The sequence below is a fragment of the Pan paniscus genome, chromosome 5 (genome assembly GCF_029289425.2).
Source record: "Pan paniscus chromosome 5, NHGRI_mPanPan1-v2.0_pri, whole genome shotgun sequence".
Lineage (NCBI taxonomy): Eukaryota > Metazoa > Chordata > Mammalia > Primates > Hominidae > Pan > Pan paniscus.
In genome coordinates this window covers 18344869-18360438 of record NC_073254.2, presented here as the reverse complement: position 1 = coordinate 18360438, position 15570 = coordinate 18344869, and the positions used below count along the sequence as shown (strand labels likewise).

The 15570-nt window shown below is 50.0% G+C and overlaps 1 protein-coding gene across 1 annotated transcript in view; it reads left to right on the top strand.

Annotated features, from left to right (window-relative positions):
* The window catches only part of PXDC1 (PX domain containing 1), a 29497-nt gene extending 23801 nt beyond the window's left edge, over positions 1-5696 (top strand). Inside the window, exons 4-5 of the mRNA XM_003806702.7 lie at positions 568-679; positions 4578-5696. Coding sequence (XP_003806750.1) covers positions 568-679; positions 4578-4695 — 230 coding nt within the window. The 3' untranslated portion in view covers positions 4696-5696. The remainder of the gene's footprint in view (positions 1-567; positions 680-4577) is intronic.
* Positions 5697-15570: the final 9874 nt, after the last annotated feature.

The window sequence follows — 15570 nt, the reverse complement described above, 5'->3', positions numbered from 1 at the left end:
TCCACCAAAATCTCAGAAATCACCGCTAAAGAACTTATCCATGTAACCAAGACCCACCTGTAACCCCAAAACTATTGAAATAAGAATAAAATGCACACTGATTTCGTTCAGTCAGAACAACAACCCAGGGCAGTCAATATTGTTACTTCTGTCTCAGCCACAGTGAGAGCTCAGCAAGGAGAGGTACCCTGGGCAGAGCCACATGTCACTGTGCCATAGCTCTGCTCTCACACGCAGACTCACAGATTTGAGCCCAGTACTCCTTCTTTGTACTCCAGCTTGAAGCCCACAGCGAAGGGCATATGGAGAGCGTACTCAGGCAGCAGAGCATCTTTGTCTTGGGAGAGACACACAGCAGGCCTGGCCCCTGCGGGGATTGACCTCTTCCCTGACTTTGTGCGGCAGAGCTCTGAATGGGTCTCGGGTGCACGGCATTCTCTTACGGTGTGGAAGAGAGGCACGGGCAACAGGTGGAGGAGAAAGCAGGGAGATGGGAGTAAGTTCCAAACTCCAAAACCTCAAGCCCCGACCCCTCCTGAGGACTCACCTTGTTGCTTTGGTTTTCAGAAATCATGAGGTCCAATGGATTTTGTTTAGCAAATACTGAAACAATCGTTATTGACCACAGTATACCAAATGGAAGAGACCAGCACCTGGGCGTGGACCCAGCAGAGCATTTGTAAGTATGCTGATTTGAATATTGTTTCATAGACTGTCCTGAGCCATTTGCCTTGTGGGATGGGGGCTCACTGTTCTTATGGAAGGAAGTGGGTGCCCAGAGCCACCCAGCAGTTCCTACCTGCATTTGGACACTGATTTTAGAAGTTTGCCTTTCCTAGAGTCTGGTGAGATCTTGATGAGTGAATCTGTGGAGGATGGAGTTGCTGGCTCTGAGGGGCATTTAGGAGACGTTGCAGGGCTAGGGGCCTGGTTCGTGTGGGGCCCTGAAGGGTGTGATGCTGTCTCCAGGGCCAGGAGGGCCACATGCCTCACACTCAATGGTCCTGATTCCCTGAGATGGGGACATGTTTGCCTCAAGGCTGCCTGGCCCTGTGCTGAAGGTGTAGGATGTATCTGATTACTGAGGCTGGACAGCCAAAGCCACCACTGTCTTCTCCGCTCTTTCTGTCTCTGATTTGACTGTAACACATGCTCTAGAGAGCCCGGCACTGGGGTCGGCAGCATCTTCAGCCTTGGCTCTCCTCCAGGCATCTTCTTGGTGAATTCTGGGGGCACCAGGGTCCCCAGACAGCTTGGCCTCTGTTTCCTGACACAGCCAAATCCAGACTGCTTCTTGGCTGTATGAGCTTAGAAAGTTATTTAACCTTTCCTGACTTCTCTTACCTTCACGGGACCATTCTGCTGTCCCACCATGGGTTGTGTTGAAGACCACAGATGGTGAGTGTAAAACATCCCGCTTGAGAGTCCCACAGAGGCAGCTCTGGATGCAGAGTCTCCCTGTGGGCCCAGGAATGACATAGCCTGGGGATGGCCCGGGTCTTGCCCCACGCATTTGCTAGCCCTCCATAGCAGCAGATTGAAACTAGAGCCGGCCACATGTGCCGAGACCCACATCCGGGCCTGTGGGCGGCAGGGCTGTGACCCTAGCATGAACCTGGGCCCCAGCCGGTGGCCTGGGCCTCCTCTGCTGAATCCCTGCTCCATGACTGAGCATGGGGGGTCCCTGTCAGGCTTGTGGGACTGGCTCCTGCTAACAGACCCCACTTTCTCCACAGTCTGCTCCATGACTGAGCATGGGGTGGGGGGTCCCTGTCAGGCTTGTGGGACTGGCTCCTGCTAACAGACCCCGCCTTTACCAGTGTGTCTCTCGGGTAGATGGTGCGAGAATCCTTCCCAGTAGAGGGGTCATGAGCTGCTGGTGGCAGAGGCTGTGCCAGTGGGGCCAAGGCCGCAGCTTTCCTGACCTGCCTTGCCCCTTTGTGTCCCTTGCCCTGACCCCACTGTACATAGCTCATTCACTCATTACCTGTGGGTCCCCCATGCCAACAGGCTGGCACTGTGGAGGTACAAGGCTGGAGTGTAATCATGGATGAAAGAAAAAGGCCCTTTAGCTTGGCAGGGGTAGTTACTGGCCAGGCACTGTCTTGGGGAGAAGACAGATGGAGACCCTTCCTCATCACCAGTTGTGCAGGCTCTGAGTCTGCAGTGTTTGCAAGGGGACCCCTTTCTATATCCAAGAGGCCCTTGGCACCCTGGAATGAGGCCAGATTTAGGAGGCAAGTTCAACCGTGAGCAGGCTGGAGCTGAGGAGAAACACACGGAAGGAAGAAAGCCGGGCCAGAGGTGTGGCTCTTGCAGCTGCCCGGGACTGTATGTGGACAGGAGTGACAGGTCTTGAATAGGCGGCCACCTGCTCCGGGATGCCTGGCTCACAGGGAGAGAGGGCCGAGAAAATCCCCATGACCCCAGAAAAGCCTAACAAAGAAACGCCTGCCGCTGTGGGGCTCGGGAGCATTTGGAGGGAGTTCCGACTTGGGCTTGCCGGGCCTCTCTCTGGCTGCTCAATCTCGGGCAGTGCAGTGGAGTCGATGGTCCAGCTCCAGTGTCTCACAGGGACGATCTGTTTCTACACGGCACCGGCTGTCGGGTGGGGGGTTGACAGCGACCAAGAGCACAGACACCCTTTGTGGAACTGGAGGCTTCACCTCCCTGCGTGGCTATCCTCCCTGGCACCCGAGGCTGATTGTCTGGCCCGAGCCTGTGAGCCCAGTGCCGCCGGGCCCACAGCAGGGCCCCCACAGCAGAGTCTCAGCAGGCTGCCCCGAGTCTGGCCCCAGGGGCAAGTGGGCACCAGTGCCAGGGCCCAGAGACCCACCTGCACTCAGGGAATGGATGTATCTGATAGAGATGGGGCCAGTGAGGACTTCTGGGGCTCTGCAGGTGACAGTCTCAGCTGGCGAAGGGATTGCCTGGCTTCTGGGAGGTCATCCAGGGCCGAGGCACTGGGCGGTTCTGTGGGGACCTCAGGGAGCCTTAGCCCCATGACTCATTTTCCCTGAGCATCCCGGTCCCCCTCCCTCCTCATGTCCTCAGGGTCATCCTGTGATCTGGGTAGGGAGGACGGGCAGGTGGTGGGACACTGTTTGAGGTGGCGCTGTGGCTCTGTCCCTTGACTGGCTTGAACCTTTCGGCACGCCCAAGGTTCCCCCTTGGGTTTCCATCCAGCCCTGGTCTGGGGAAGAGATTTCATTCCCTGGATGAAGTTGGAGAGCTGCTCTGTCTCCGTGAGCCCCCATAGCTTTCCCACCCACAGCTAGGGCTCTTTGTGCCGCGGCCTCTGTCCCAGCCTCGTGTTGCCAAGACCGTGAGCATAGGGAAGCCGAGGCGGGGGCTGACACCACACTCCAGGCCTGGCCATGGAGTCAGAGGGGAGGCCTTCCTCTGCAGCCTCAGCCTTTCTTATCCAAATGCCTTAAAGCTGTTTTCACAGCCCTGTCCCTTGAGGTCAGCGGGATTCACACGATGTACTAGGTTTGTGGGGGACATGTGCTCGCCCTGCCTTGTTGTGTGTCCAGCCAGGGGCCTGGACTGTGCAGTCATCTTGGTCATGGCAAAGCTTTCCAGAGATGGCTGAGTTCCCACAGTTGTCCACGGGCCAGGGCCACCTTCAGTCACTGGGGGCGGCACAGGAGGCAGCCCCGAGGTGGCTCCCAGGAGGGTGGGGCAGCTGCTTGCCTCTGTCCACACTCCCACGCGGCCTGCCGGGTTTGGGCTGATTCATAGGTGGAGGAAAATCCCACAAGCCGTACAGCTCTGTCCCCCTTCCTGGGGAGAATGTCCTTCTTGTGCTTTTCTCTGTTATGCATTTTTAAAGACCTGGAGTCTCTTTTCTTAACGTAGGAAGTCTGCCTGGGCTGCAGAGGGAGTAGAAACAGTTCCAGTGTGTGGGGAGTCAGTATCGCGGGCTTTTACGTCCCCTTATGTTTGGGGTTTGTATTCTTCCCTAGTTCTCCTCACCCCATGTAAGTCCCCCACGTTCGGATGCTTCTCATCTGCCAGAGCGCGAATGCAACACGTACCCACATGCAGGCTTCCCCGCTAGAAGGTGTCTCCCCCCGTGACCTCCACGGGCCTCGCCGGCTCTTCTCCAGCCTCCTGTTCCCTCGCAGCCTCCTGTGCGTCCGTGTGTCATCTCTGCTGCGGTCAGTCTGTGAGCTCGTGACCATTCCTCTCTCAGCTGTCCCCAGGGCCCAGCACGAGGCAGGCGCCTCTTCCCTGAGGACAGACCCTGCCTGCCTTGTTCACTGCTGATCCCACAGCCTGACGCGGTGCTGGGCACAGAACAAGAGGTGAAAATCAGCACTCCATGAATGAAAGAATGGATGAAGGCCTTGCTAAGGGTTGTCTAAGCAAATGCAGACAGCAGTCTCCAGGGCAGTGGAAACCAGAAGCTCTGGCAGTCTCAAAGCAGGAGCCAGCTCACCAGTTCATTTGTAGCCGTGGTTTTTTTGCACACTTACTAGCGGGCATTGAAAGTCATGCTCACGGGCCCGGCGGGTGTTTGGTGTTGATCCCAACAATGAGCCATCCCTCACCTCTGGTTTCTCTAATTTCAGATTTGAGAATGGCAGTGAGTTTCCCTCAGAGCTGGAGGACGGGGACGACCCAGCAGCCTACGTCACCAACCTGTCGTATTACCACCTGGTCCCCTTCGAGACAGACATTTGGGACTGAACCTCTCTATCAGGCCTCCCCCGCCTCAGCTGTTCACTGCCAGCTCTGATGCTGTCCACTGTGCTGGCCCCCATGGTCACAGCTGCTGCCCCAGCTCTGGACCTCCCAGACGTCCCAGGCCCCACTGACGCCAGGAGGCCTGGGTATCCTGCAAGTGGAGCAGCAGGGGCTCCTAGTGGGTCAGGCTGACCGCAGAGTCTCCAGCAAGCTGAGGTCACAGCCGGAGGCCACAGGGCCTGTGTTCTGAGGGTCTTCACTCCCTGCTTGGTGCCCACAGGGCTGCGCACTGCCAGGGCAGGGACAGTTCCTGTGGGGCTCGCTCTCACTGCTACTGCTTCCTGGGAGGTGCATCCCTCTTGGTGAAGTGGCCTAGTGCCCCCAGCCACCCTGACTCCCCACCATTCCCTCCCACGGCAAACGCACAAAACGTCTTGAGGGAGATTTTGACAAGTCACCCATTCCAGGTGCCACAGGCAGGGGATGTTTAGTAATCCAGGATTTCTCTGAGAACTGGGATATGTGGCCTTTTTTTTTTTTTCTTTTTATCTTTTATCTGGAAACTGGGTTTGGGTCAACCCCAGGAGTGTTTGCAGAAGGCCCAGCACAGTGGGGGGTATTGGCTGCAGGGCAGGGAAGGCATTGCCGACTAGATAACCGTGTGAGCTTGGACTGAGCGTTGGTGGTTCTTCCCAGAGGAAAGGAATTTCTTCCCGGCCTGCCAGGTCTCTGGGCCTTCAGCGCGGGTCCTGGTGCTGCGGCCACACCACCCTGGGGTGCTCATTGACAGAGCTGCCATAATGAACTTGAAAGGACGGGAATCACGAGGGAAGCTGGGGCTCCCCTGCCCACAGGAGAGGATCCCCGTTCTTCAAGCTTCTCTGCTCAGTGTCTACTAACGACCGACATTTGCTAATGTAAATAATAGTAAATTATTGAGAATTCTAATTCTTTTACACAGTCTGTTTTTAATCTATTTTAATTAAATAAAATCTATGACTCTACTTTGATCTGTCCAGGATGTTTGTGTATAAAGGCGTGGTTCTTTCTGTCCCCTGCCTTGGGACAGGGTGGAAACTAAAACTGACTCCTGGGGCCTGGTCCCTCCCCCTCTTCCTGTCACATTCCGTGAGTGAGAAAGTGTGTTATGTTCTTACCCCAGGGAAGTGGTCTGCCCAGATTGAAAAATGGACACACAGCTTGTTTTATTTTGGAGGGAGAAGGGGGTTGACTTAGGCTTTTTTCTTTTCCTCCATTTTTCTTTTTGGCAGCCACAGGAATTCTCTTTGATGACCCAGCTGCAAAGCACATGGACTTTCCTTTGGTTTTGCATTTCCCTCTGCCTTCCAGCTGTGTTGTTTAAAGCATCTCGATTTCAAATAGGCTAGTAGGTGGCTCACTCCGGGGTTGACCAGTTGCCTTTCTTTTCTTGCCACATCAAATTCGGTTCTGTGCAAGGATGAGGCTTCCTGCTTAGTAGCTAAGATTAGAATTGATCAGCATGTTCAATTAATGCCCATCTGACTTTCAAGGATTGATTCACGGATTCGTCTCATCCGTTTCACAGAGGTGCTTCTCCCCAGCCATTCGGTCACTGTGATGCAGCTTCCTTGGCCACCTCCTTGCTCAGGCTGTGTTCCTCTGTCAAGACTCAAATTTGGCTCCCCAACCTCATCCCCTGCTCAGCCTTCACTGAAGAAGTTTTACTGTTACTAGTCCGTGCGCAATGAGGTCTTGCCAGTAGGGGTGAGATGTTTGGACATCTGTTGTCCTATTAAGCACATCAGAGCATTCTCTGGCTTCCTTTTTTTTTTTTTTTCTGGAAAAACATAGGTCTCGTAAGTCCATTTTTTATATTCCCACACTTGAAAGAGCCATAAGTACAAATAAATGTTTCTTTAGGTGCAAAGACATATGCTTACTGGCACTCAGCATCACTGTTGGAAGCAGTATGGAGTGGTGGCAGCTATGGCAAACAGGAGCGCTCAGACGCTGCATCAAGGGAGCAGCTACCACTGCTCAGTTTAGCTGGTTGTTTTGCCTGCAAGTATGGGCCCAGTATGGCCAGATCTCCTAGTTTTTCAATAAAAGCTAGAAATCTGACTCTTCTTTGTGAAATATCCTAATTTTGAGGTGTTGACAATAAATAAATAAAAATAAAAATATATTAGAAACTTGACCAAGTGAAAGAATTGTGAATTGTCAGCCTCTAAACTGTCATTTCAGAAAATCGATACCAGAGCAGTTGAGGTTCATGTGTGAATTTTCACTCTTGCCCGCACATTCCTCCAGGTGAGAGGTGACAGCTTGCTGGCAGTCCTCACAGCCCTCGCTCGCTCTCGGCGCCTCCTCTGCCTGGGCTCCCACTTTGGCGGCACTTGAGGAGCCCTTCGGCCCGCCGCTGCACTGTGGGAACCCCTTTCTGGGCTGGCCAAGGCTGGAGCCCACTCCCTCAGCTTGCAGGGAGGTGTGGAGGGAGAGGCACGAGCGGGAACCAGGGCTGCGTGCGGCGCTTGCTGGCCAGCTGGAGTTCCGGGTGGGCGTGGGCTTGGCGGGCCCCGCACTGGGAGCAGCCGGCCAGCCCTGCTGGCCCCGGGCAATGAGGGACTTAGCACCCGGGCTAGTGGCTGCGGAGGGTGTACTGGGTTCCCCACTAGTACCAGCCCACCGGCGCTGTGCTCGATCTCACCGAGCCTTAGCAGCCTTCCCGCAGGGCAGGGCTCGGGACCTGCAGCCCGCCATGCCTGAGCCTCCCACCCACTCCATGGGCTCCTGTGCCGCCCGAGCCTTCCCGACGAGCACCACCCCCTGCTCCACGGCACCCAGTCCCATCGACCACCCAAGGGCTGAGGAATGTGAGCACAGGCGCAGGACTGGCAAGCAGCTCCACCTGCAGCCCCCGTGCAGAATCCACTAGGTAAAGCCAGCTGGGCTCCTGAGTCTGGTGGGGATGTGGAGAGTCTTTATATCTAGCTCAGGGATTGTAAACACACCAATCAGCACCCTGTGTCTAGCTCAAGGTTTGTGAGTGCACCAATCGACACTCTGTATCTAGCTGCTCTGGTGGGGCCTTGGAGAACCTTTATGTCTAGCTCAGGGATTGTAAATACACCAATCAGCACCCTGTGTTTAGCTCAAGGTTTGTGAGTGCACCAATCAACACTCTGTATCTAGCTGCTCTGGTGGGGCCTTGGAGAACCTTTATGTCTAGCTCAGGGATTGTAAATACACCAATCAGCACTCTGTATCTAGCTCAAGGTTTGTAAACACACCAATCAGCACCCTGTGTTTAGCTCAAGGTTTGTGAATGCACCAATTAACACTCTGTATCTAGCTGCTCTGGTGGGGCCTTGGAGAACTTGTGTGGTGAAACTCTGTATCTAACTAATCTGATGGGAACATGGAGAACCTTTGTATCTAGCTCAGGGATTGTAAACGCACCAATCAGCGCCCTGACAAAACAGACCACTCGGCTCTACCAATCAGCAGGATGTGGGTGGGGCCAGATAAGAGAATAAAAGCAGGCTGCCCGAGCCAGCATTGACAACTCGCGGGGATCGTTTTCCATGCTGTGGAAGCATTGTTCTTTCACTTTTTGCAGTAAATCTTGCTGCTCACTCCTTGGGTCCACGCTGCTTTTATGAGCTGTACCACTCACCGTGAAGATCTGCAGCTTCACATCAGAGCCTAGCGAGACTACGAGCTCACCGAGAGAAACAAACAACTCCAGACGCGCTGTCTTAAGAGCTATAACACTCACCGTGAAGGTGTGCAGTTTCACTCCTGAGCTAGCGAGACCACGAACCCACCGGAAGGAAAAAACTCCGAACGCGTTTGAACATCAGAAGGGGCAGACTCCAGACGCTTCATCTTAAGAGCTGTAACACTCACTGTGAAGGTCTGCAGCTTCACTCCTGAGCCAGCGATACCACAAACCTACCAGAAAGAAGAAACAACGAACCGATCTGAACATCAGAAAGGACAGACTCCAGACGCGCCACCTTAAGAGCTGTAACGCTCACTGCAAGGGTCCGCAGCTTCATTCTTTAAGTCAGACCAAGAACCCAACAATTCCGAACACACGGACCAGCTTCTTTCCTAACTCACTTAGGCTCTTCGTGCTGCTCTGGCAACTAACACCCTTGGCTGCAGGGGCTTGGACACTGCCCTTAGTCACTGACAATTGTGTGAAGGCTGCTGTCATTAACTCCACTTGATCACCTTAGGCTCCTGTGAAGTGGTGAGCAATTCAAATTCCTGTCGTCAAATCATGTAAGTCACCTAAGTTTCCTATTTGAAAAGCGCTTTCAGCATACACTATTTATGGGCTGAGGAATCATTCCTTCTTTGTTTTGTTACAAATGCTCATTTTCACGTATGAGGCCTTCCTAAAGTGAAAAATGCACAGTGTAAACATTGCCTAGTCCCGCCTGTGGTGATTCCTGCAGAATTGACACTCCCCAGCACTTCCCTTGTGGGGAGGCACATGAGCATAAGCTACCTGGTAACGGAGCTGACTGTGGGCTCCTTCATAAGCGTACAGTTCTCATGGCTGTGACATTTATTAATAGAAGTATACCTGGGGGTGTTAGCAGCCAAACTGCCCTGAGCAATGTGTCCTAACCTTCACTAGTTTCTCCTGTTGGGGATAGGACACATTCTTGGGTTTCATTTTAGAAGCATTCTGTCAAATTACAAGCCTTTTTATTGCAACTAAAATTTCTGTCCTGTGTTCTCTGTGCCTTCTGCAGACCAATATTCTCCTCTAGGCCTAAGGACTTAAAATGCAGACTGTATTATTTTTCAGCATGTCAAGGCCAACAGATGAGGAGGTGGCTGCCATTGAAAAGATAGTTTGCTATACAGGCAGATCGCAAGTCGAGGGGGCACATATGCCCTGGGGAGCCATGTGAGAAGTACCAGGGTAGGTCAGGAGGCAGAAGGAGCAGGGGAAGGCATAGCAAGAGTCTTTATTGTGGTTTCTGTGCGGAGGAGATAGGGAGGCAGACTAAGCAGTTTCAAAGATTGGTCAGTTTGATAATTTCAGCAGGCTCCGCGGACTAGGGGCTGTCTCTAGTTGTCTTGTACCTGGTCCTGGGATGATTAGGGTAGATGGATGGTGGCCCAGAGTATGAAAGCCAGTAAGGGTGGTTGGATGTGGGCTCATGGATGGATTGGTGTGCATGTGCCTAGCAAACTAGCAGATGAGTCCTTTATCATCTCTAGGAACTGGCTAATTCCTAGGACAGTCCAAGGTCAGCATGACCCCATAATGTCAAAGCATCAAATACAGAAACTAGAAACCATGGTGATGACACACACCAATCGCTGTGGACCCCTGATTGATGGAGACATTTGATTTTATCTGTTGCGGGAACACAAAACCAAACGTGGCATGCCTGTATGCTTCATGCAAAAGACCTTCCAACACGAACAAGGCTCTGTGCAGATATCAGTGTTGCTTTTTAAAATCTGAATGGGTGATACATTCCTGCAGTCCAAAAATTAAAAAGCTTTGAAAGGTTTTGTAGAAAGTATGACTCTGCTTCCTGTCCTTATTCTACCCCCCAGAATTGATTAGTTTCTGGTATATCCTGCCAATATTTCTTCATGCAAATGCCAAATGAATGTAAGCATACACTTTTCAGACAATAGCTAAAAGAATTCCTCTGGAGCCTGTATAATTTAGCATTCATGGTCAATAATGTGTCTTGAAGCTATATCTGTATCTTCATCTGTCTATCTCTCTTATCTACCTGAAGCACTTCGGAAATAGATGATCTGCTCAAACTTGATAAGTTTTGCTTCTAAAGGGCATGGTTGATGTGCAGTACATCATATCTTAAATAAGTAATTTTATTAGGATTCTGGCCAAAGCATTACACTTTCTGTTATTCGCTCCTGTCTGTTTTTGGGGGTGGAGGTGAGGATGGGGCGGTGGGGAGGTGGCCAAGGGTGGTGAATTTGCCACAGGCCAAGGGGATGCTCTTGGTCTTGCAGAACGTAACCTGGAGAGCAAACTTCTCTCCTGTGGGCACACTCATATTAAACAGTCTTGAGGCAGGTGTCCAAACACCAAAATAGCTGCCCATTTATGTATTTACAATAGACATAACTGACCCCAAAATCAGAATACTTAGAAATCACGTCCTATCAGAGTATTTACTCCCTACAAGTGGGGAAAGTCAAATAGTGATCTAAATCCGGCTCTGCTAATACAGAAAATGTAATAGAGGGAATTAATTACATTAATGCCACTGGAAATATTATTGTATAAAGACTTTGGAGTTTTCACAGAGGGCATTTTCACACCAAAAAAAAAAAATAAATAAGCAATTTAAAAAAGTGACTACCATGCTTTTTCTTTCTCTCTGTGGACAAGTGAAAACTTGACATAGGCAGTGAGTTTATTGGAAATCTGAGTTGAATGAAGAGACAACAGGAATGAATTCACCCATGGAAGTCTAAGCCATAGCATCTCATGTCAGAGTGGCCTTGCCTATAGTGTGACTGAAATATTCAGATGTGGGTTAGGAGGGAGGATCCTCTTCCTAGTCTTAGAGTCCCAGCTCACCAGGGAAACATTTCTCCAGGAGGAGTGTTGATGGTGGGAAGACAGGGCACTTATATTTCCGTGCTCTGTGTCCTCTTGGATGGAACTATTACGGCTGACTGCTGGATTAGACACTCAAAAGTTGGTTGGCTTGTTCTAGATTCCTCTCCACCAGATAGTGCTTGATAGGCAATGAACAAGTTTGCTTCTGCAATGCTACTGTGGCTGACTGCCCTTCCCCTAACACATTCTTCCTTAGACACTTCAGTACATTTAGACAGGTCTTACAGCCAAGATTCAAGATCCATTCTTTCTATTCAAAAATAATTTGAACATATCATTTATTCTAATCAATTAAGTGTCAATTTTGGAATATAACATACAAATAGCAATATTTTATTATGATTTTATTATTTTTAATGATAGGGTCTCATTCTGTCGCCTAGGCTGGAGTGCAATGGCGTGATTATGGCTCACTGCAGCCTTGACCTCCTGGACCCAGGTGATCCTCCCACTTCAGCCTCTCAAGTAGCTGGGACTACAGGTGTGTGCCACAATACCCGGCTAATTTTTTTAAAATTTTAATAAAGACAGGGTCTTGCTATGTTGTCCATGCTGGTCTAGAACCCTGGGCCTCAAGAAGTCCTCCTGCCTCAGCCTCCCAAAATGCTGGGGCCAAGAAGAAAGAACAGATCTGGAGGTGGAGATTTTGGAGGATCATAACAAAAGAGGAAATATGTAAAGCCATGAGACTGGACTTGATCACCACGAGAGCAGGTATAGATAGAAAGGAGTTCTGAGGACTGAGCCCTAGAGCTCCCCAACATTAAGAGGTGCCAGCAAAGCAGAGTGAGGCATATGTGAGCTTGGGTTACGCAGCAAATGCTAACTGATACAAGGGCTAATTTCCTTCATGTGCGAAGAACTCCTCCTCTTATTCAAAGAACCCCTCTGAATCAATAAGTAAAATAATAAAAGGAGAGTGAGAAGTGCCAGGGAATATGAGAAAAGTGAGGAGAATGAGGAGTCTTGGAAGCCAAATGAAGAAAGTGTTTCAAGGAACAGCCAAAGATCAGCATATAAGAGATAGTTACTATACCTACGATGAGGATGGGAAAAGAATGCCAGATTTGAACACAGCAGAAGTCACTGTCAACTTTCACAAGAGCAATTTTAGTGGAGTGATGAGGGCAGCAAAGACATGATTGGAATAAAAAGGTGTATAGTAAAAATTCTCCTTCTCCCTCCTATCAATCATCTGCTCATTTCCCAGAACCCCTACCCCCACCCAGGGAACCACTTCTATTAATTTCTTATTTATACATTGAGAGTTTTTATGCAAATATAAGTATACATGGAAAATATATATTCTCACTCTGTGGTTTTCAAATTTAAAAGTTAGCATTCTATCTATACTTCTCTATACCTTGCTATTTTTCCTAAGCTATCTTAAGGCTCTTTCCTATCTGTTGTTAAAGAGCTTCCTCATTCTTGGTTGGCTTCTGTACAGTGGTTCATTGTGGACATGCCCTGACCAGTTCCCTGTTGGTAGACGTGGGCTGTTTCCAATGTTTTATTGATTATACAAACAATTCTTCAGTGAATGACCTTTTCACAATACATGTGTGGGTATATTTATAGGGCAATTCTTCCAAAGTGGATTTCTGGGTCCAAGGGTAGATGATAATTTGGTAGATGTTGCAAATTTCCACAGTTTGCATTTCCATCAGCAACATGTGTGAATACAGTTAAGTCTCTATTGATGGAAAGTGAGATTATTTCAAATATTTTGCCTTTGCAAAATAAGCAGCAAAGGATACACCTGAATATTCAAAAATTTCTTAAGCATGAGAATATATTTGCAGAATAGAGATCCTGATTGATTTGTAGGGATTCTTTCTATTATCATGTGAAGGAAATTAGCCCTTGTATCAGTTAGCTTTTACTGTATGAGACAAGCTCCAAAGTGGACGGCTAAACAGCTGTTTATTCAGCTGCTGGTTCTTTGGGCCTGCAATATGGGTTGGGATTCGCTGGGTGGTTCTGCTCTTTGGGGCCAGGGTAGGCTGATCTTGGCTGGCCTTGTTGAGGAACAGCTAGGGTGCAAGTGCTCAGCTGGGTGGTTTTTTTCTTCCTGCTCCATGTGGTCAATCAGCCTCCATCTAGCTGGCCTAGGCTTTTTCACAAGGCAACTCATGGTTCAAGAGCAGTCAGGCCAAATGCCCTTGCACAAGTGCTTTTCAAGCCTCTGCATCACATTTGTACTATCCCATTGGCTGAGGTGAGTCAAGTTCAGTGTCCATGTGGTAAGACACTACCCAAGGGCATGGATACAGGGAAGCATGAACAAATCGGGGTCATTACTGCGATCAATCCATGGTGGCCCACAAAGGCCTAATCTTAATTCTCTGTCATAAGTATTTTGGGTTATCACTCTAGTTTGTTTATTGATAAAGCAAGGGACTGTGCTAGAAGTGGCAATGATCCTTGAAGCAGCTGATCACAACAGTTTCAGTTCTGGAATATGAGCTTCCTTAGAGTGAAGGTCTTGCCTTCTGTAGAGAGACCACTCGTGATGGTGACAGCCATGAGGACCAGGTGCAGGACTATGCAGGACGTGGAATGGCCTCACTTTTGTGGCTTTAAAAATAAATTTTTATTTTCCAAAGCAGTCCTCTTTCCTTCACTCAAACGGAGCTTAATGACCAGGTATCCCTCTGGCATTCCACACAACCCAGCAGGACAGGTTTGATCTCTGCTGATTTCAGCTGCTAATGTGTTTCAGTGGAAACAGACCGCATCCAAGCCAGGACCTTCAGAATCACGCTGGGACAGTCAGGTGACTGAAGAGAAATTTTGACTCATTGAAAATAGTCTTCTTGACCCTTGTTCCCATCTAATTTATATTTTTCATTTCATAAATGGAGTTGACTTGACTGAGTCAGCCCAGGAGCTTGCTATTTTGGGGAGAAAAGTCTATAATAAAATCCATGAAATTAGTCCTCTGAGTGTGTGGGCAGAGAGGTGACAGTGACTGCAACCCCTGAGGCATGAGTGTTTCTGTGACGTGATGCTGTCACCCACATGCAGGCCTGAGGAACCAAGGAGAGCCCTTGACAGCGGGCAGGAAGAGAAGGAGAAAGAAGTGACTTTTATTGAGCACCTACTGCATTCCAAGCACTGCACAAGGCACTGTGTATACAGAGACACATAAGATGCTGTCTCAGTCCTGAATAGACATCAGCTAGCATGAAGAAATCCCACAAAAACACAGTATCAAGAAGGAAGAGGAGAAGGTGGAGCAGACAGAGAAGGAGGAAAAATAAAGAAACAAAAGGAATTACAGCAAAACAAGGGTAGTGAAGAAGGTACGTCAAAGACCAACTACCTGGTGGGGTATTGGAAGATTTTCTTAACCACTGTCCAAAGAGGCCCTGACTATTTGTCTCTGGTTCGCCTGCAGATAGCATCAACTCATGGAGAGTTTGAGCTTCAAATCCACTCCTAGTTGCAAGGGCAGGATCCACAGCCTGTTTATCCGAGACTGCTCTGCACTTCCTGCTCAGATTTGAGAGAGTTACGTGGCCTGGAAACTTCTTTCTCTAGGCTAAACTCCTTTGGCATGTGATTGGCATCCAGACAAGAGCTGAGCAGCTTAAAGTCCCAGGAACTCCTTCAGGGGCACTTGGATCTTATTAAATGAGATCAGAGCCCTGGTGTGTCCTGCTCAGTGCCAGCATTCCCACCCTGAAAAGATGCCTTGCACACAGAAGGCGAGAAACAACCATGCGTTGAGCGAGTGTGTCATTGTGTCTGGAACAGGCTAATGCCTTTCCCAAGCACCCAGGGTACCCCAGGGAGTCTGAATTTTCTCTGGAAATGACCCCTTCATTCTTTCCCAGCTTGATCTTCAGTAGTCCTGGGGTGGCCGTGAGAGGGTATTTGCTCCTCTCCTTCACTGGAATTTCTCCTCCTGCTCACCAGAAAGAAAAGAATGAGGAAGTGTACATGACACATTCTCTGGGTCTGGCTTATTTGTTCAAGGAACACATTTGGGCCAGCACCCAAGGATAAGGGACAGCCCTGCCAGGCTCCCCTGGGGACTGTGGAGGACAGGGTGTTTGGTTTCTGGGCTCATCAGGAGCAAGGTGGCAGTTGAGATTTGGAAGATCCCAGCTCATCCAGTGGGCAGCAGCCAGATGGCAGGAGTTCCCCCACTGAGCAGGTGGGCTGTGGTCTGGGTCTCTGGACGTCACACAGACCTGGCCTGGGGGGCACTGGCTCTGTTCTGCCCCTGCCCTGTGCTCATGGGGAGGCTGGGCTTC